The following is a 21,490-nucleotide window of genomic DNA, read 5'->3' as shown; positions in this document are numbered from 1 at the left end:
ACTCGAATCTAGGGTTGGTTTCAGGTCGGGTTCGGGTCACCATTTTTTTCGAGTTTAGACGGGTCGGTTAATAGGTCGGGTTATGGCCGGTATTTCGGGTCGGGTCAGCTTTTGACAGCACTAATACCACCTCTTTTTCTCTCTTCTCTCTAAAATTAACTTAAGAAATGATAATAATAAAAATAAAATAAAAACCCACCCTATTAGCCTAGCCACGTTCCCCACTCCCTTTATTTTATTTTTTTCCCTTTATTATTACTAAGTAATTCTATTTTTGTAAAAAAAAAAAATTAATTAACCAAGTAATTCTTATAACCCTAGCAAATTAAAGTAACCCCTTAGTGTACATATTGAATAATCCTTTTATAACAAAATAAATTCTACAATACAACATTCACAATGTAACCACTATAATACTAATTGAATAACTCTATGATGACTGGGCTATATCATATAAAAGTCAGTGATTAAAGAAAGTTGGAAATTGGAGTATGCAAAATTGGATTTTTGTGAAAACTAGGGAATATTATTGTTTAGTGTTACTACTCCCTCCGTCCCTGAAAGAACGACCCATTTGACCTAGTTTTAGTTTAAAAAAGAATGACCCATTTGTTTTTCCCAACATCTATAAAAATCACAAAATTACTAATATATCCTTAAATATATTTGTCATGTAGTTCCTTCTCTCCATTTTACCCTTGTATTTTTTCAAATCTTTGTGCCATCTCTCTAGGTATTAATTGCAAATTATTGTTGACTTGTATTTTCCCATACATTTGTACTTGCAAATTAAGTTTCTAATACCCGCAAAATCAACCCAAATGGGTCATTTTTTCGGAGACGGAGGGATATATTAAGGGGAAAGGAAAGACTTCGTTGTCTACACTTCAAAAAAAAAAAAAAAAAAAAACTTTGGTTTTAGGGCCTTGTGCAAGAAGTCTGCTTGCATAGGCCCAAAATCATATTTTATCGTTATAAATTTTATTCAAAACGGTTTGACAGTTCGGGTTCGGTTCGGATTGAAATCGGTTCGGTATCAAATCGGGTCGGTTTGAAATCGGTTCGGTATCAAATCGGGTCGGTTTGAAATCAGTTTAAGCGTCTCGCGGGTCGGTTTCAGTTCAGTTTAAATAATTACCGGTTTGATTCGGTTTCGGTTTATTCTTGAGCGGTTTTAATTCGGCCCAGGTTGTAAATAGTCTGGGTAGTAAACGGTTCGGTGTTGACAGATCGTGGTTTGTTAACGGTTTGGTGTAAACGGTTTTTATCCCGGTTCAAACAGTTTCGGGTTAGAAACAGTTTCGGGTTAGAAACATTTCGGTTCTTTTTCGGTTCAGTTTATAACTAGTTCAGTTCTTTTTCGGTTCAGTTTATAACTGGTTCGGTTTTTCTAAGGTTTAACGTTATTCGGATCGGTTCCATTTCGAGTTTACTAAATTACGGTTCAATTCGGTTTTCTGTTTCAAAAAAATCGATTGTTTATCGAGTCGTTTGGATTCGGGCAGTTAAATGGTTTTGGTTTGAAATTTGATAGTACTTGCAACCTTTTGTTGGTTAACAAATTTTATATTAAGTCGAGACTTCATCATTTCTTAAATAGGCATCATATTATATACAAATTCTTATTGATTTTATAAATACATATCATGTTTAGTTTCATGTTTAGCCATACCGATCTTACTAGTCTGTAGCCGATTCGTTTATAAGCGGTCCGATTTATAAAATGGTTCAGTTTGCAAGCGGTTCGGTTAATAAACGGTTCGGTTTATATACAGTTCGGTGCAAACGGGTCGCGGTTTGTTAACGGTTTGGTGTAAACGGTTTTTATCTCGATTCAAACGATTTTGGGTTGAAAGCGGTTTTGGTTAGAAACAGTTCGGTTCTTTTTCAGTTCGGTTTAGAACTGGTTCAGTTCATTAACGGGTTCGATTCTTATACGGTGTAACGTTATTCGGATCGGTTCAGTTTTGGGTTCATTCACATACAGTTCGGGTCGGTTTTCGGTTTAAAAAAAACGGTTTTTAATCGGTTCTGTTCTCATTTGGGTCGGTTTATTTCGGGCAGTTAAACGGTTTTGGTTTGAAATTTGACAGCACTATATATATATATATATATATATATATATATATATATATATATATATATATATATATATATATATATATATATATATATATATATATATATATATATATATATACACATACTACTTCGTATGTGTCATGTAAACTACTTTATTACGCCACATTACCTACTAAACTTCTCAATAAGCCACATCAACACTCAAACACCTTAATCATTATGCTACATCACCCAATCGACCAACATCATATAAAAGCATAAGAATATAGAGATTTATTACCCAACCTCTGATTGAAAGGATGGTTATATAACCTTCAAGACAAGTTATCAACTATATGTTATAGATATGAAAATAAATGTATTTGTATATAATTACAAATCACAAAGACTAATAAAAAAAAAGGAAAAAAAAAAAGACATCATAATTATCAATTTTTTTTTTTACAGTAAATAGGATTTCATTGATAAAATATAGTCAAACAGCACTTTACAATGCAAATAATTCTAAAGAAATCTAAACTCCCAACACAAAAATTATATCATAATAAGATAAAATACATTATAGATTCGATCAACAGTAGCCTTAATAAAAATCTTCTCAAGCAATACAATATGTGAGTTAGCACTAATTCGGCTTAAGATTCATTGATGCATAGTCATATGGATGAAAATACTTGTGTGGTACTCTAGATACTTAGAGAAATTATGAAACCCTAAATCTTCATTCCTTGTCGGACGAACAATCAAAGAAATTAATCCCAATCAAACTACAACCTACCCGATTCTAATCTTGCATAAGAGAAGAAAAGAAAAGCATACTCCAAACTCCCACAAACTCAGAGAACTAACCCAAAAATTGGTAACAAAACTCTCATAAAGAGAAAGGAGGATTATTAATAACTAAACAATTAAAACTAAAGAATTAATGGAAATTTTGTGCTTATCAAAGAGATGATGGCAGCCCCTTGCAGCTAGAGAATTAGGGGTAACTTCCTGGTATATAAAGCCGATCTCCGCTCGTAGTCAGGCTACGAGAAATCAACACTTGTCATTTTAGTTTTTTGCCAAGTGTCGTGTCACGTATACGTAGATGATAAATATGTATTAATTGTGACACATCATATGCTTAGTAAGCAAATTTTTGATAGATTTCCGTATGATAAAAATGTTGTATAGTGTTTTATTATCGATAAACTTCTAATATTTCATATTTTCATATATACAAAATTAATTATAACTTTTATTAAATATTTTATAACTCTGTACTATTTCCATCATAAAATTCGTTCTGAAAAGTTCTCTAAAATGAGATCCGTTTATAATACTACATCTGTTTCTGAAAGTTTGACTCACTTACTATTCATTAGGTCAAAATAAAATAACTTTGATTTATACAATAGAAATAAACTAGTATGAAGGATCTTATTAGATTCCCCCTATTATAAAATTTTCAATATCAAACTTTTATAATTTTCACTTATACATAATCAAAGATATTCATGGTCAAAGATAATCGTTGGAGACCGCGCAAATGCAAAGTGAGTCTAACATTAAGTAACGGAATGAGTATATTTTAATAAATAATATAAAATCATTGAAAAAAAAGTTTTAATCAGAAAAAAAAATTATTTGGTAAAAATATGTTTTGTTCATTACAATGATCTAAGTGCAATAAAAAATTTTCAAGTTAATAATAATATAGATATCTATTAATAAATTAAACTACAAAAAATACACTATTATATAAATAAGCGATTTAATATGGTATGTCCAAATTTTTTTACATTGTCAAAGGGTTATATGAGTGTAGTTAACATGCAAGCTAAAAAGATTAGGACAATTACACTAGGTGAAAAAAGGCCTTTGGCAGTGGTTCAAACCCGGTCTAAGGCACCGGTTTGAACCGCTGCCTATGTGAGGGGTGCCAAAAACCAACGTTTTGGCACCGGTTCAAAACCGGTGCCATAGGGTAACATAGGCACCGGTTAACCGGTGCTATATGCCCAGTTAGGCACCGGTGCTATATGCCCAGTTAGGCACCGGTTAAAACTGCTCTCCCGCCAATTTTTTTTTGGTGGTAGATATTTTAGGCACCGGTTGCTGCCTAACCGGTGCCTATTCACCAAAATTTTTTTTTTTGTTTTTTTTTCCAATTTTCGTGCAATAATATTTTTAAAAAAAAAAACCTGTTTCCAACAATAATAATAACCTGTAACTCCAGCAATTATATTAAATATAATAATTAATAATATTATTATTATAATAACTAATAATAATAATATTAATAATTATTACAATAAGATACAAAAATAATATTAAAAACAAGAATTCAATTATATATATAGATATAAATATTTCCAAACGCAATACAAAAAAAAAAAGTTGCTTAGATATACAAATAATAGTAAGTACATATATAATGAATAATAAGTTATATAGTTCAAAAGTTAACATAAATAATTTACAATTACAATGCCATTTACATGTTGAAGGTGATAAAAGACGCCAACATGTCACGAACTTCATTAAGCTCCTTGATTGTCAACGGACCATCCTTTTGGACCTTGCAAAACTTGAAATACAAAAACATTATTTTAAAAATAATTAATTAGGCAAAACAATATGTATTTTATCAAATATTACCTATATGACTTCTATATAGCCCATTTCCTACATTACTTATCAAATGAACTATTTCTTTCTCATAACATGTCAATATTGGATAGTTGTATGTGTGTAAGCCCTAAAATTGTATAGGAGAGCATTTTATTAAGGTTTATGATGCTTTTTACTCAAAATGGCCCGAATATGGCCTATATGACTTTACTTTGCCCATTTCCTACATTTCTTATTATATGAACTTTATTTATCTCATAACATGTCAATATTATCTAGTTATAGGTGTATAAGGAAAGAAATCACATCAAAAGAGCATATTAACACAAAATGGCCCTAATATGGCCCATATGACTTCTATTCAGCCCATTTTCTACCTTTCTTGTGAAATAGCCTTTTTGTTTCTCATAACATGTCATTGTTGGATAATATTAGGTGTCTAAGGCTAGAAATCACATCAATATAGCATTTCAATAAGTTTAACAACGCATTTTACTCAACATGGCCCAAATAGGGCTTATATGACTTCTATGTAGCCCATTTTCTACATTACTTATCAAATGAACTATTTCTTTCTCATAAAATGTCAATGTTGGGTAGTTGTATGTGTGTAAGCCCTAAAATTGTATAGGAGAGCATTTTATTAAGGTTTATGACGCTTTTTACTCAAAATGGCCCGAATATGGCCTATATGACTTTACTTTGCCCATTTCCTACATTTCTTATTAAATGAACTTTATTTATCTCATAACATTTCAAAGAGCATATTAACACAAAATGGCCCTAATATGGCCCATATGACTTCTATTCAGCCCATTTTCTACCTTTCTTGTGAAACAGCCTTTTTGTTTCTCATAACATGCCATTGTTGGGTAATATTAGGTGTCTAAGGCGTGAAATCACATCAATATAGCATTTCAATAAGTTTTAGGACTTACCTCATCAAGCTGTTGAGTGTCCGTACAATGAGTCACAATGTCAAGCATGAATCTCATCACATACAAAACACAATCAAGTCCATTCTCTTGTTGTGCGCACTAGCATATGACAAACAAATCACATCAGTGAAACATGCAAAGGAAATGAGCAAATATTTACTAACATAGATTTTCAAGATAATCAGAATATCATGTAAATTACCAACGGTGTCTTCCATGTTGGACCCTTTGGAACACGACAATGTAGCTTCTTCATAACACTATAGTAAAAAAAATTAAGTACATTCAAATTTTATTAGTCGTATGATTACTAAATTAGTTATTATTAGCAATAATCATCACTAGGTTGCTATATATATTTACTTTTGCAATATAGACTTCACGAGCCACTTCTCCGATGATCGAGCTGAATCAAGGTGATAAATTGTGTTAGTGGAATTACAAATCCCCATGAGGCTCCAATGCTCCCTACATAAGTTCACAATAGACAAGGTAATTAATATTTAGGAGTCAACATATAATGAGGCCAAATCGATTGAATTTGACATGGTTAGACTTATTCTCTATAACATGGGGCGAATATGAACTTGTCTCCCGCACGCGCTGATTCCCTTATACTCTGTTTAACATAGTACAACACATTATGGGGGTTGCCTATGATTCTACTAGTGGATAACTGCTCGGGACATAACCACCCAACTTTACAAGGAGAATCAGTGTCAGTTAAGTGCTCCTGTAGTGCTCTGCGTGCATGAACATTGAATAATTTATCAGATGTAGGACAATCACCATCAATTTGAATAACTTGAAAAAAGTATAGATTATGTGGGCATTGAAGTACCTCATGAATGTTTGAATGAGGGAAATGTTAAGCTTTGCACCACGTAGAAATTCCTTCACATCTTCTTTGCTGATCCATGCAATTGCATCCTCATCATAGTGGAACATTGCCTTAGGAAGTGCAACTTCCATGGGATCGACCAAATGACAAGCACGGTTGTGAAGAAAGGTCATGTCAGCAGAGAGCGATTGAAGAACAATGTCTTCAACAAGTGGAGTAGGTGGCATGGGTGAACCTTTCGAAGAGTGAAAATTCGACGCTTGTTCACTCTTGGACCGTTGTTCACTTAGCTTCTTCTTAGGTTGATCAATTCTTTTAGGCTTCTCCACCCTCTTTCTCTTTGAAGTTTTGCTTCCATTCGAAATCTGAAATAGTTTGAGAAATAATAAGTTTCAACTCACAATCACTTATACATATGTAATTATGATATGGTTTGAGAATGTATAAGTTTATTAGTTGAGAAATGAAGAAAATAGGCAAGTGAGTAGCCATTTCGGCTCAAATGACCTTGATTTTAATGAATTGGACCCAAAACCTTAGAAATTAGCAATTTTAATGTAATTTAAAATGTCAAACACTTATAAATATGTGATTATGAGTTGTTTTGAGATGCAAGGAGTTTATAAGTTGAGAAATGAAGAAAATAAGCAAGTAAGTAGCAATTTCGGCTCGAAGTGGCTTTATTTTGATGAAATGTGGCAAAAAAATTAGAACTTTGCTTCTTTTATGCAATTTCAACTCACAATCACTTATACATATGTAATTATGATATAGTTTGAGAATTTATAAGTTTATTAGTTGAGAAATGAATAAAATAGGCAAGTGAGTAGCCATTTCGGCTCAAAATGGCTTTCTTTTGATGAATTGGACCCAAAAACTTAGAACTTGGCGATTTTTATGTAATTTCAAATGACAAACACTTATAAATATGTGATTATGAGTTGTTTTGAGATTCAAGGAGTTTATAATTTGAGAAATGAAGAAAATAGGCAAGTAAGTAGCCATTTCGGCTCGAATTGGCTTTATTTTGATGAAATGCGCCAAAAAAATTAGAACTTTGATCTTTTATGCAATTTCAACTCACAATCACTTATACATATGTAATTATGATATGGTTTGAGAATGTATAAGTTTATTAGTTGAGAAATGAAGAAAATAGGCAAGTGAGTAGCCATTTCGGCTCAAAATGGCTTTATTTTGATGAATTGGACCCAAAAACTTAGAACTTGGCGATTTTTATGTAATTTCAAATGAAAAACACTTATAAATATGTGATTATGAGTTGTTTTGAGATGCAAGGAGTTTATCAGTTGAGAAATGAAGAAAATAGGCAAGTAAGTAGCCATTTCGGCTCGAATTGGCTTTATTTTGATGAAATGCGCCAAAAAAATTAGAACTTTGATCTTTTATGCAATTTCAACTCAAAATCACTTATACATATGTAATTATGATATGGTTTGAGAATGTATAAGTTTATTAGTTGAGAAATGAATAAAATAGGCAAGTGAGTAGCCATTTCGGCTCAAAATGGCTTTATTTTGATGAATTGGACCCAAAAACTTAGAAATTGGCGATTTTTATGTAATTTCAAATGACAAACACTTATAAATATGTGATTATGAGTTGTTTTGAGATGCAAGGAGTTTATCAGTTGAGAAATGAAGAAAATAGGCAAGTAAGTAGCCATTTCGGCTCGAATTGGCTTTATTTTGATGAAATGCGCCAAAAAAATTAGAACTTTGATCTTTTATGCAATTTCAACTCAAAATCACTTATACATATGTAATTATGATATGGTTTGAGAATGTATAAGTTTATTAGTTGAGAAATGAATAAAATAGGCAAGTGAGTAGCCATTTCGGCTCAAAATGGCTTTATTATGATGAATTGGACCCAAAAACTTAGAACTTGGCGATTTTTATGTAATTTCAAATTACAAACACTTATAAATATGTGATTATGAGTTGTTTTGAGATGCAAAGAGTTTATAAGTTGAGAAATGAAGAAAATAGGCAAGTAAGTAGCCATTTCGGCTCGAATTGGCTTTATTTTGATGAAATGCGCCAAAAAATTAGAACTTTGCTTCTTTTATGCAATTTCAACTCACAATCACTTATACATATGTAATTATGATATGGTTTGAGAATGTATAAGTTTATTAGTTGAGAAATGAATAAAATAGGCAAGTGAGTAGCCATTTCTCTACCCTTGACAATGTATAGCAAGCCGGGGGTAAATAATTCTTTTCATCCTTCCCTTTACCCTTAACTTTCTTCTTTGACGCATATTTGGCCTTTCCCTTTCCCTTGCTCTTCTCCTTCCCTTTTTCGAAACATTTTCATCTTCTATTCTCGGCTCCTTCCCCTTTCTAACCTTTTCTTGAGGCCACAATTCTGGACGAATCCCCATCTCTTTCAAATCTAACCGTGCACCCTTTCCCTCCTTTGTTTTGCCTAGGATATTTATAAGTGTCCCCAAAAGATAATCACATACATTCTTCACTATATGCATCACATTAAGACAATGCCTAACGTCATGTTCTCTCTAGTACGGCAGCTTCCAAAAGATTGATTCTTTCTTAAACAGAGCAGCTGAGACCACAGTTTTTTCTGATTTTCCAAACACCGTTCGTATCCCTTTCACCCGAGCACTAATCTCAGCACCATTCAATGGTCTAGGCGCAGTATCCTCTTCCACGGTTCCATCGAAAGCCTTTTTCTGCCTACGGTACGGGTGATCACGCCTAAGGAACCTTCGAGGCCGTAGGTAGACATCTTTGTGAGAATGAGTCAGGTATACGCTTGATGTGTCATCAATACATATGGGGCATGCTTTTTTCCCTTTGACCTTGTACCCACACAAGTTGCCATATGCAGGGAAGTCATTCATGGTCCACACAAGGGCTGCACGCAATGTGAACATCTCGTTCTGATGAGCATCGAAAACGGAAACCCCTTCGTCCCACATCTTTCTCAAGTCGTCAATAAGCGGCGCAAGGTAAACATCTATGTCGTTTCCAGGTTGCTTAGGACCAGTTATTAGCAATGAAAGTAATACATACTTACGTTTCATGCACAGCCAAGGAGGCAAATTATAAATCACTAAAAGTACCGGCCATGTGCTGTGTTGGGTACTAAGAGTGCCAAATGGATTCATCCCGTCCGTGCACAACCCAAGCCTTAAATTTCTGACTTCATTATCAAATTCCTCAAACTTCAAATCAATGTTCTTCCACTGTGGAGAGTCAGCTGGATGCTTCAGCATTCTGTTTTTCTTTCTTCCCTCTGCATGCCACCTCAAGTTTTTAGCGTCTTTTGGTATTGAGAACAGACGCTTAAACCTTGGAATAATGGGAAGATACCACAACACCTTAGCAGGAGGTCCCTCCGTGCCAGGATTGCAACTCATGCGCTTGTACCGCGACCGCTTGCATCATGGACACTCCTGCAGTTTTTCATACTCATTTCGATACAAAATACAGTCATTAGGACATGCATGTATCTTCTTATACTCCAAACCAAAGGGACACATGAGCTTCTTTGCGTAATAATAAGACTTAGGAATTTCATTCCCATCAGGCAACATATCACTTAATGCGGTCAACAAAGAAGTAAAACGGATGTTCGTCCACCCATGCTTCGACTTAATGTTGAAAAGTGTTAGCACGGCCGATAGTTTGGAGTATTTTTTGCACCCGGGATACAAAGGCTTTTTGGAAGCCTCCGATAATAATTCAAACACTTCACCTTCAACACCATGCAACATCTCATCCACTTTTTCATCCTCGACCTCATCCGCCTGATCTTCATCGGCTCCATCGTCACCATTATCAACAATATACTCATCATTCTTGTATTCCTCGTCCACATGAATCTCATTGATTCTAACACGCACATCATTCCGATCAAGATCCCCACTGTACTCTCCACTTTCTCCGTGCCAAATCCACACATGGTATAATTGCCTAAACCCACGACATAATACATGATCTCTAATGATTTCAACACTATCGACCACATTCACATTATTACAATCAACACAAGGACAATAAAGGTCTTTGCCTCCCAGTTTGCGTTGATAAGCTAAAGCCCTCTCGCAAAACTCTTGAACCCCATTCCAAAATTCCAATGTATCGCGTCTACCATACATCCAACCACGATCCTTCTCCATTTAGTAAATTGTCTCTAAACATATATAGCACCATATAATTATAATGTGTAAGTGCTACATATTTTATGTAAATCAAATTCAAGTACAAAACGTGAATATACCATTCATATAGTGAAAAAATGCATGTTTCCAAAGGGTCCTTATCACTCCAACCTAACCCATCCTTGAATGTCTACTCCCACTACTGAATGTATGTCAACTTTCCAATTTTAAGGAAAATCCGGAAGCTTTCCCCCTAGTTCTCCAAGTACACGATGTAGATAATTAATTACCCACATATGTACCCAAAGAACATAGTGAGGAAATGGTAAGCCAAGATGTTCCTTAAAATCGAAAAGAAAACATAAATTCACCACCTAAGTGAGAGTACACATTCAAGAACAGTCCCAACCGGGGACTATTCAAGACTTTCTCCTAATGAGAAAGCCTTGAACGGGTATCTAGGCATATGATGATGCAATTCAAGTATTCTATATATTGTTGTATTTATTTGCAATTAAAAAATACACAAGTTGCAATTTCATGAATAAACTTTTATTAAATGGATAAATAGAAAAAAATATAGCTAAGTAAAGTTTATAAGTCATACCAATATACCAACTACCCACTTGAGCTCAATATGTAGTCCTCAAGCTAATTAAACTCGTGCTTCAATTCACAAATCTGTTAAAAAAAAAAACAATATACAAAAATTAGGTTAAATATAAGGTATTTACTATTTCTTTCTCATAACATGTCAATTCACTAATCTATTTATAAGCTAAAACACATCATTCATTGAACTAACAATTGCTAAACTAACAAGGTTACTAATCTCTAATTTTTTCAAAATTACCCATCAAAACAACTTAAAAGTAACCATTCACCCATTCCAAAATTCATCTACTTTAGTAACAAGCAAGGTTACTAATCTCAAATTAATTCAAATATACCCATCAAAACAACTTAATATTAACCATTTAAACATTCCAAAATTCAACTTATTTAATAACAAAGTTAACTAATCTCCAACTTATTCAAAATAATCCATCAAAACAACTTCAAATTAACCATTAAAAGTAAAATACCAAATTTCACCTATTTAATAAAGTACCAAGGTTAATATATTTTCTATAATTATTTCAAAATTATCCACCAAAACACATTAAATTAACCATTAAAACATAATAAAATCCAACTAATTGAGTAACAAGGATACTAATCTCTAATATTTTCACAATTTCCCAATTATATTCAAACCTTAAATTGAGAAAAATTATATTCAAACCTAAATTTTAATTTACTAACAATGGTTCAAAATGCAAAACAAATTAATATATATAATTATATAATTGGAAAATAATGTAAAAAAAAATTAAAAATAAACCTTGAGACAATTAGGGCAGCAGCTAGGAGGAGACTCGGTGGTGACCCTCAGGCCGGTGGCGCGGCTCGGTGGTGGAGGTGCCTCAGGGGGGTGGCGCAACTAGGTGGTGGAGGAGAAAATTAGGGCAGCAGCTAGGAGGAGACTCAGGGCACTCACGGCAAATGGAGGACCCTCAGGCTGGTGGCGCGGCTCGGTGGTGGAGGAGCCTCAGGGGGGTGGCGCGGCTAGGTGGTGGAGCAACCTCAGGGCGGTGGAAGGATTTTTCGAACTATGTAGGTGGTTTTCGAAAGAGAAAGAAAGGAAAAACAGAGAGAGGAAGGATTGAAGGCGGCCGGTTTTCGAAACCTCTGGTGGCCGCCAGTGAAGGTGACGGCTGTGGTGGAGGGAGAGAGAGGAAGGATTGAAGGATGTTCTTTGCCCAGCTCTAATGAAACAGTAAGCTAAGGAATGAAGGAATGAAAGAGAAAGAGAGGAAGGAGAAGAAGTAAGCCGCAATTTTTTTTTTTTGAATTGGGTCCGGTTCAATTGGGTCAGGTTCAATTGGCACCGGTTCAAACCGGTGCCTTTTTTAATTTTAGGCACCGGTTCAGGCCAAACCGGTGAATTTTCTCTTCTTCTAAAATCCCGCAGTTTTGGCCACCGGTTTGGCCTGAACCGGTGCCATATAGGGGGTGCCTATTACTATTTTTCTACTAGTGTTAGGGCATCGCCCGGGAACAAAACTAGGTATATAGGGGTTTATTCCCAAGATTTTAGAGAGTCATGTAGGATTTTAATTTTTTAAAAATTATTATAGCGCCGGGTAAGATTAGTATTCTTAAAGCGTTACGTATAGGATTATGCCATATAGCTAGGATTATTATTTTAAAGCGCCACATAGTATTAAAATTAAAGGTATATATTTATTATAAAAATAAAATATTATCTTTTAAAATTGAAAACTTTATCTAAAAAAATCTAATATATATATATATATATATATATATATATATATATATATATATATATATATATATATATATATATATATATATATAGGGGAGTATTTTACCGAGTTTTTAGAGAGCCATGTAGGATTTAATTTTTAGCGAGCCATGTAGGATAATAAATTTTAGTGGTAGCCAATTAAATACAAGATTATTAATTTCTTTTAGAATTAAATAATTTATATGACACGTAAGCAAAATTGGGGAATGAGATTTTTCAGTTTAAATTAATTAAATATAAAATATTATCTTTTACACACACACACATGTGTGTGTGTGTGAGATAGATTAACGATTGATTTACAAAGGATTATGAAAGCTTGGAAGATTTAAAATTTGTGTATATGTGTGAACCTTAATTGTATAAAAATTTAAAAATAGTAATATTGAAAACATATTAATTAGTAGATTTCAAAAACTCTCTCAAAAATACCCTAAAATTTTCTCTATTATTGCAATCAAAGGAAAACTTAGGGGCTGCCATCGACTTTTATTGATGGTAAGCCTCAAATTCTTTCTTAATTTAATGTTTTTAGCCAATAAAGATCACCAACAGTATGATGATTATAGTCAGTCACTTTGTGTAGGGTTTTGTCAGTCCCTCCATGTAGGGTTTAGTATTGTTTGTTTGTTTGGTTTTAGCTTTTGCAGGGATACAAATTTGGAAGATTCGTCTTGTAAATTTGTAGAATTGCGGGTATGTTGGTATATGGGTGCAGATTTAGAAGATTCGTCTTGCAAATTTGCAGATTTTGATAACCAATCAAGTTTTATCACTTTTGCAACTATACATCAACGGAGCTCCGTCAAAAACGATGCAAAGACATTTAAAATTATCCAGGAGCAGTTCAGATTTCAGAAGCGATGCCATTAGTTTACGAGTGTCTAATTCTTGTATTGAGAATTTCGATATTTTTAAGGGATGATTGTAAGTGTCGAATGACTATTATTAATTATTTAATGAAATCACCCCTTCCTATTCATTCAAATAAAAAAAATAGTAACACTATGTATAAATATTTTGTTATTTCGTTTAAATATTAAGTGTCAAGAGTAGTAATACAATATAACACCCGAACCACACACTAGTTATTATGACGAAGATGTAGTATAATACTTGGCACATGTTTAATTTGTTTTTCATTCCTCTCTTTCTCATCTCTATCAATATCAATAATCAATAATTATATGTTTAACAAGTAACCTTGCTCTTTAATTACTACATACATCTGTCACAAGACTCACAACTAACTCATTACGGTAATGGCACATGATATGCATCAAAATGTCAATGTAATTGATTATTAATCAAATAATCAATTAATTATATCGTACATGTAGCAGTTTAAGCCATAATCTTACATCCTAACGCTTAGATAATATGTAAAACTATGTCATTAGTTGATTTAGAATATAAACCAAAGAGGGAAAAAAACCAAACAATTCAAACACCCAAGAACAAAGAGAAAAATAATTGAAAACATGAGAATATTACTAAAAATATGGTCAATTATCATGGCATTAATCCCTAGTTGGATTTTAACCATGCCATTATTCCTAGTCCTAAAAAAGAAACAAGAACAAGTGCAAAAAATGGCATTTGTGAACTTGTTTTCATCAACATTCAAGATGATGGAAGGTAATAATATTGAAGGTGATGGTGAGCTACCAAAGGGGCTACGACCCGAGCTGATGCCGGGGCATGTGGCCTTGATATTGGACGGGAATCGAAGGTGGGCTAAGAAGAGAGGCCTTGTCCCTGTTGATGGCTATGAAGCTGGTCTTGGGACTTTAGGGGAGATTTTAAATTTGTGTCGAAGATGGAACATTCCTATTGTTTCACTTTTTATGTTCTCTTCTGAGAATTGGCTTCGTCCAAAGGTAACTTTAGTCTCTAAGCGCAACTTTGTTCTCTTCACCTATGATCCATGCTAACGTTTGTGTTTTATATATTTAGTTGTAATTTGAACTTGGATAACCTATCTAATTGACCTGAGCTCAACTTAATTATTTTTACTATAGTAATCTAATTTGAACTTATCTATAAACTTACAATACTTGAATAGAAATATGGTGAACATTCATAATTGGGTGTATGAAATACATAGAATTATGCTTTAACAAATTATGAATTGATTGTACTATTAGAAAATTAGGATGTTTAAAAGGATATTTTGTGAAAAAATACCTTTTAAACTTTGAATTTTGCGAAAAACTACCCTAAAAACAAAATGTTATAATTAACTACCTTATAAAGTATAAAATGTTGTAATTAACTACCTTATAAAGTATAAAATGTTGTAATTAACTACCTTATAAAGTATAAAATGTTGTAATTGACTACCTCCCACCGGAATAACACATTTGATTTTTATTTTCCAATGTTGAACATGTCGTGTGAGGGTCACATGACCCTTTAATGACTTAATTCCTCCCTTTCTCCCAAATTTTCCAGCTTTATACCAACTATTTTCCTTAATAATACGATTAATCATATTTTATATTGTTTATTTACAACCCCTTTGATAATTATATGGGCTGAATTGGTGTAAAGCGGGAAAATTTGGGGAAAAGAGGGGGATTAAGTCATTAAAGGGTCACGTGACATGGTCAACGTCGGGAAATAAAAGTCAAATGTGTCATTCCAGTAGAAGGTAGTCAGTTACAACATTTTATATTTTAATTATAAGGTAGTTAATTACAACATTTTGTCTTAGGGTAGTTTTTCGCAAAATCTAGAGTTTAAAAGGTAGTTTTTCACAAAAAAAAATCCTATTTAAAAATATTAAAAAAAAAATCCATACTCATATATTACTACACTAGTAATCAAATACGAATTGAAGTAAAAGTTTTTCAAGTGATGAAAATCATGAAATGTATATCCTATCTCTATACAATAGCTTTATCAATATTCTATCCCATAATAAAAGTCTTTTGGTAACCAAGTTTGAATTGCTTAGCTTGGTGGTGATGGTGGGTTGCAATATCACCTCGCATCGTGACTTTGAGGTCACAAATTTATGAACTCTATCATAATTACCTTCAGAATTTGCATGGCATTTAGGAGTAGAGGATCATGTCCTTTATCTCCCCTTCTACTCTCAAGTGTTGAACTATGTTATATTTATATTTAAAAACTCATATTTATGTGTTTTTGTTGTTATTACTTATACAGGATGAAGTTGACTTCTTGCTCGAACTTTTTGAAGGATCATTGAAATACTACCTACTACGTAATTGTCGTAGGTATGATCACCTTTTAATATTATAAATACTACGATGAGTATCCTAATCATATCATGTCATATTATTGCCAAGGTAAAAAAAACCACTTCCAAGGCAAATTATCTACCCACAGCCCGTAATCTTTAACTAAATATGTCAAACTTATTAATTCAATAAAATGCTTTGTAATATTTGGTTGTCTTTAATATTAGTAGCTAAATATTCCATTCCCTAAAAATATTAACTACATATTCCAGCAACTAGATTTTAAGAATTTGAGAATTAAAGTATCCCACGTATACTGACATAGTGCTATTATTAAAAATAAAAAATAAAAAAAAATAAAAATAAATTAAAAATATTTACATACATCTGTCGTAAAAGTAAATATGAAATTTGTTTTAATAACAAATTTAATAATAAAGGTACATAGAACATCAATACGTTTTAAGTTGACATGAAAACACCTTTACAAACTAATTAAAGGCTTGATAAATAAATGAAATTTATTAATAAAACAAATTTAGAGGTAGCTAATACTTGTAAAGCTTTGATAATGGTATCTCTTCCAATAAAATGCCAATTTTAGTGATTGTAAGAAGATTATACGGATGAGTTTATGATGGTGAATAATTTAATTAATTGCATATTTTGACGAGAATAATTAATTAGTAATTGGAAAGATTTTAATTAGAATATTTAACTGCTTTATAGGCAACAAAATATTAAAAAGTATTTTATTGATTTAATAAGTTTGATTTATTTAAATACTCAAAGATTACGGGCATAGATTAAATATATAGCCTTGGAAATGACTTTTTTACCTTAGCAATATCAGCACCCTAAATAAAATTGAGTTTCACAGCCAGATCACGAGATAGTGACATTTGATATTTCAACTTTTTGTCAAGTGTCACGCAATATATATAGGCTAAACTATGTATAAAAATGTCACATTAAATGTCATGTAAGCAATATCGAATAGATTTTTTAAGATTAAAATAAAGTTATTTTAGAGTTTAATTTTTTTGATAAATTTTCAATCTTTAAATACCTTAAATCATTTATAATTTTTAATACCAATATTATAAAATTGTAATTTTTGCACCATCAAATTCAATTTAAATGCTATAAAACAAGATTATTTATAATATATTTTAACCAATTATTAATATATTATTTTGACAGATATAGGAAAATATTATAAGAAATTTAATTTTCTAAATTTCCAAGAATAATGTATATGCCATTTTTATACCATCCAAAAAATATTAGTAGTATTACCAATCTAACACTCATATATAAACTTAAAAAATAACTCAGTAATAATTAGATCTATGATACTCTATTTGATTATAAAGTATTCATGCTATCTCCAAAGTTACTTCCTAATCAAACACTAGTCTGATTTAGTTACTAGTCTTGACAAATGCGTAATAATTTGTATTTTATTAATATGTAATTTTTATTTTTTTCCATTACAAAATAAAAGATATTGTGTAATTAAAAACTGCATATAAAACGATGATCTAATTTGAACTAAATTTTTTTGATCTCATCTAATCTGAATTTTTTTTTTCCTGAACCTATTTTTTTTCTAAAATAAGTAAAAGCAAGTTGAACTGAACAAGAAGGCCTTATTTTTTTTAATCTGATCTGAATTTATTTTTTCTGATTGGATCTAATCTGAACTTATTTATACTAAAATAAGTAAAAATAAATTGAGCTAAAAAAAGCCTAAGTAAAAATAAGGTAAAGTGAAATGGGCCTAATCTACCATTACTCCATAAAACGAAATGTATACGGAGTGTCTTGTAACGTTGTAAGTAGGTATCCCCTCCTTTCCTAAATGGTTTTGTCGTTTTTCATACTTCAAGGTAATTAAAGAGAAAGAAGAAGTTACATAATATTTTTGAAAGTAATGGAATAATATATTAAAATGATAAAAGATAAAAATAAAAAAATAAAAGATAAATGATGATTTTTTTTTTATATCTATATTTTATAGGGAAAAAAATTGGGTTTATTCTACAAAACACACCCTAAAGTTGAAATTATTTTAAAATGATCAAAAATAGGGATTAATAAAACAAATTTTCCTCTCTTCAAAAAAAAAAAAAAAAAAAAAAAAAAAACACAGATATTCTATTTTATATGGAAAAAAATAGGGATTATTAACACCAATACGAGTATTTTCTATTTTATATGGAAAAAAATGTTAATAAAATACCGAAGTATTTAATAGTAGTAAAATATTTGGGGATGCCCCACCTTCTCATAATGACATTTTCGTAAATAAATCAACAATTTTATTCAACTTTATTCAATTGTGAAGCCACAATAATGAAATCAATAATTTAATACTAAAACAGACACCGGATGTGACACGTGTCATATCCACGTGTTGTTTTCTCCCTCCAAAATTTCCCTTCCTTTTTAGCAATTTTTTTTAGAATATATGTATAATGCAATTATAATAATATTCTTTTAAATCTTTTGCTTTGCCTTTTAATATAGATTATGACTATATAATTCCTACATAATTGATGTGTATGTTTTATCAAATTTTATTTGTTAAATTTAGTTACTTTAAAAAATAAATAAATAAAAATTAGATTATTGTGCATGGCACGGGTCTAAGCTAGTAGTTGTTAATTTATTCACGAAATTGTTACATCATTTTAGAAATATGGACATCACATTTAGGGATGGACTAATTAACAACTTAGTTTTCCAAATAAAGAAAATACACAAGTATGATATAGTTTGGTGGTAAGACGTACCTACAACGTTAGAATTAGAGATTACATGCATAGATTACATGTTTGGAGTTTGATGACATGTAATTCCTTTTTATAATTATAAGTAGATGATAACATCAAATGAGAAATAAATTAAAAATTGGATCTCACTCTGTTATTTAGATGAAATAGTACAAGAGGGGGAGTGAATAGTAGTATAGAGGATGCTAGTCACTTTTTGCAGAAATAAAAGAAACTAAACGAAAGTAGAGAAATAGTGCAAGAGAGATCTTTTCTCAACAATCTTAATGCTTCATGAATTGTTCATGCACATCTCAATACACATATTAGTTAGATATTCATAATTTGTTCACAATCATCAAAACCTACAACACATTCATACTAACATAATAAAATAAACAGATATGGAGGACGAGTGTCAGTGGTTGGAGATAGATCTCCACTCCCCGATTGCTTGAAAAAAGCAATTGAAGAAATCGAAGAAGAAACAAAAGACTACAAAGGGATTCATCTTGTCTTAGCAATGAGTTATAGTGGTCAAAATGATATAGTATATGCTTGTCAAAACATTGCTACCAAAGTAAAGGATGGCCTTCTTCAACCCGAAGATATAACCAAGTCTTTGTTTGAAGAACATCTTCAAACTAATGTTACGGACATGCCATTACCCGATTTGCTTATTCGAACAAGCGGCGAATTGCGTATAAGTAATTACTATCTTTGGCAATCAGCTTATAGTGAGATGTACTTCACTGATACTCTTTGGCCTGATTTTGGAGAAGATGAATTTGTTGAGGCATTACGTTCATATCAGCAAAGAGGAAGACGATTTGGGAGAGCATGATATGAATCATTGTAAGATTGAAGCCCTATGTAGTATTTGAGAACGCGATTATCCCTTTTGTATGGAAAGGTGAAACTTAAAGTATGTGTATATGTCAAGGAAGTAGTACTTTCTTCTCAAGAATAAAGACATTGGATGTGTCACAACTTTTCATCAATAACTAGTGTGTGGTCCGGGCGATGCCCTGGGTTGCTAGTTTGTACTTGTTTAGTTTGCTAATATAGTTCGATTGTTTAGATAGTAAGACTTGTTGGTTTCGAGTTTAAGTCTGCTATAAACATTTTTTAGTTGTCAAACTCAATCATTACATAATGGAAATAAATAGTATAATAAGCCATAGATTAACTTATCTAAGTTAATTATAATTTTGTTGGATAAAAAGCACAATTAATAAATGGCTAAGATGGTAAGACTTGTAACTTAAGACTTGTTGGTCTTGAGTTCAAGTCTTTTTATAAGCATTTTTTAGATGCAAACCTAATATATGTTGTGAAGGTAACATGCCATGTTTATAGTGAGATGTGGCACATATTACTAACATGTCGAACTTAAAAAAGGTGGCACGTACAACATATTCTTTTTTAGGAACGCTTTTTAATATATAAGTATAGATAGACTAGTAAGTCTCGGGAGCGTTGCCCCAAATTGCTACTTTTGTAAACATGTAATGAGCGCAGAACTCCTTTTAGTTATTTGATGTCTCATTCTTATCTTAAGATTCTAACATCTCTTTGTCGTATCACACATTCACAACCACATAACTTATTTTACCCAAAAAAAAAAAAAAAAAAAAAAAAAAAAAAAAAAAAAAACTTATGTTACCAATTTTGGCCAATTAGAATTAGACATGCTAAGCTTGCACGGTTCGTTACACCTAGAACTATAAAATCCTATGTAAAAGGGGGGGGGGGGTGTGGGACTAGCATGAACAAACAAACACCGATTAACAAATCACAAACTAGTGGTCAGTCCAATCTAATCAAACATTTTGTTCGTGTAGATATTATTTGTACGGAAATACAAACTTCTCACACCCTCATTTCCACTCACCACCACCAACTGTACTCTCATTCAATCCTACTTCACTTTCTCTCTCCTTCCTCACTTTTAACCGCCCTTATTTTCTCTCTCCTCAACTAAATTTCTCCATTTTATTTGTCAATGATTCATGCTTGAATTGAAGTAAAGGATGGAGAGGATAGATAGAGAAAATAAAGATTGTTGATTATGTTTGTCCATAATTTATGCTTGAATTGGCTTAATAATTTCTTGAGATTCTCGGATTTTCAAAAACTGCCCAAATAAAAACCGGTTTGGGCTTTCCTGTGTGATGTATAATTGTTGAAATTGATTTTCCTATGTGATTTTATGTTGACTTGTGAGCGTTTTGATAACAAATTCATGTATTTTGATTGAGAAATGAGCATGTTATGTTATACCCATGAGCTTGGTACTGGATTTTCATTGATGGTTTTGCGTTGTTGACTTTTTAATTATTTTTATAAAATAAATTTTATTGTTTAGATTATATCATCTAGAATAAGTTGAATGTTATCATCTATAAGATGGTTGTTATCATCTATAAGTTGGTTGATATCCTCTATAAGTTGGATGATATCATCCATTATCTAGATAATATTCCGTATTAGTTCCTAAAATT

The 21,490-nt window shown here is 31.9% G+C and overlaps 1 protein-coding gene across 1 annotated transcript; it reads left to right on the top strand.

Moving 5' to 3' along the window:
* The first annotated feature begins 14,364 nt into the window (after window positions 1-14,364).
* LOC110710769 (isoprenyl transferase 1-like) lies at window positions 14,365-20,167 on the top strand. Its single transcript, XM_021889109.1, has 3 exons — window positions 14,365-14,880; window positions 16,175-16,245; window positions 19,389-20,167. The coding sequence occupies exons 1-3, from the start codon at window positions 14,482-14,484 to the stop codon at window positions 19,828-19,830; spliced, it is 912 nt and encodes a 303-aa protein (XP_021744801.1). The 5' UTR covers window positions 14,365-14,481; the 3' UTR covers window positions 19,831-20,167.
* The last annotated feature ends 1,323 nt before the right edge of the window (window positions 20,168-21,490 follow it).

Source organism: Chenopodium quinoa, unplaced genomic scaffold (assembly GCF_001683475.1).
Source record: "Chenopodium quinoa cultivar QQ74 unplaced genomic scaffold, ASM168347v1, whole genome shotgun sequence".
Taxonomy (NCBI): Eukaryota; Viridiplantae; Streptophyta; class Magnoliopsida; order Caryophyllales; family Amaranthaceae; genus Chenopodium; species Chenopodium quinoa.
This window is presented reverse-complemented; position numbering and strand designations above follow the sequence as displayed.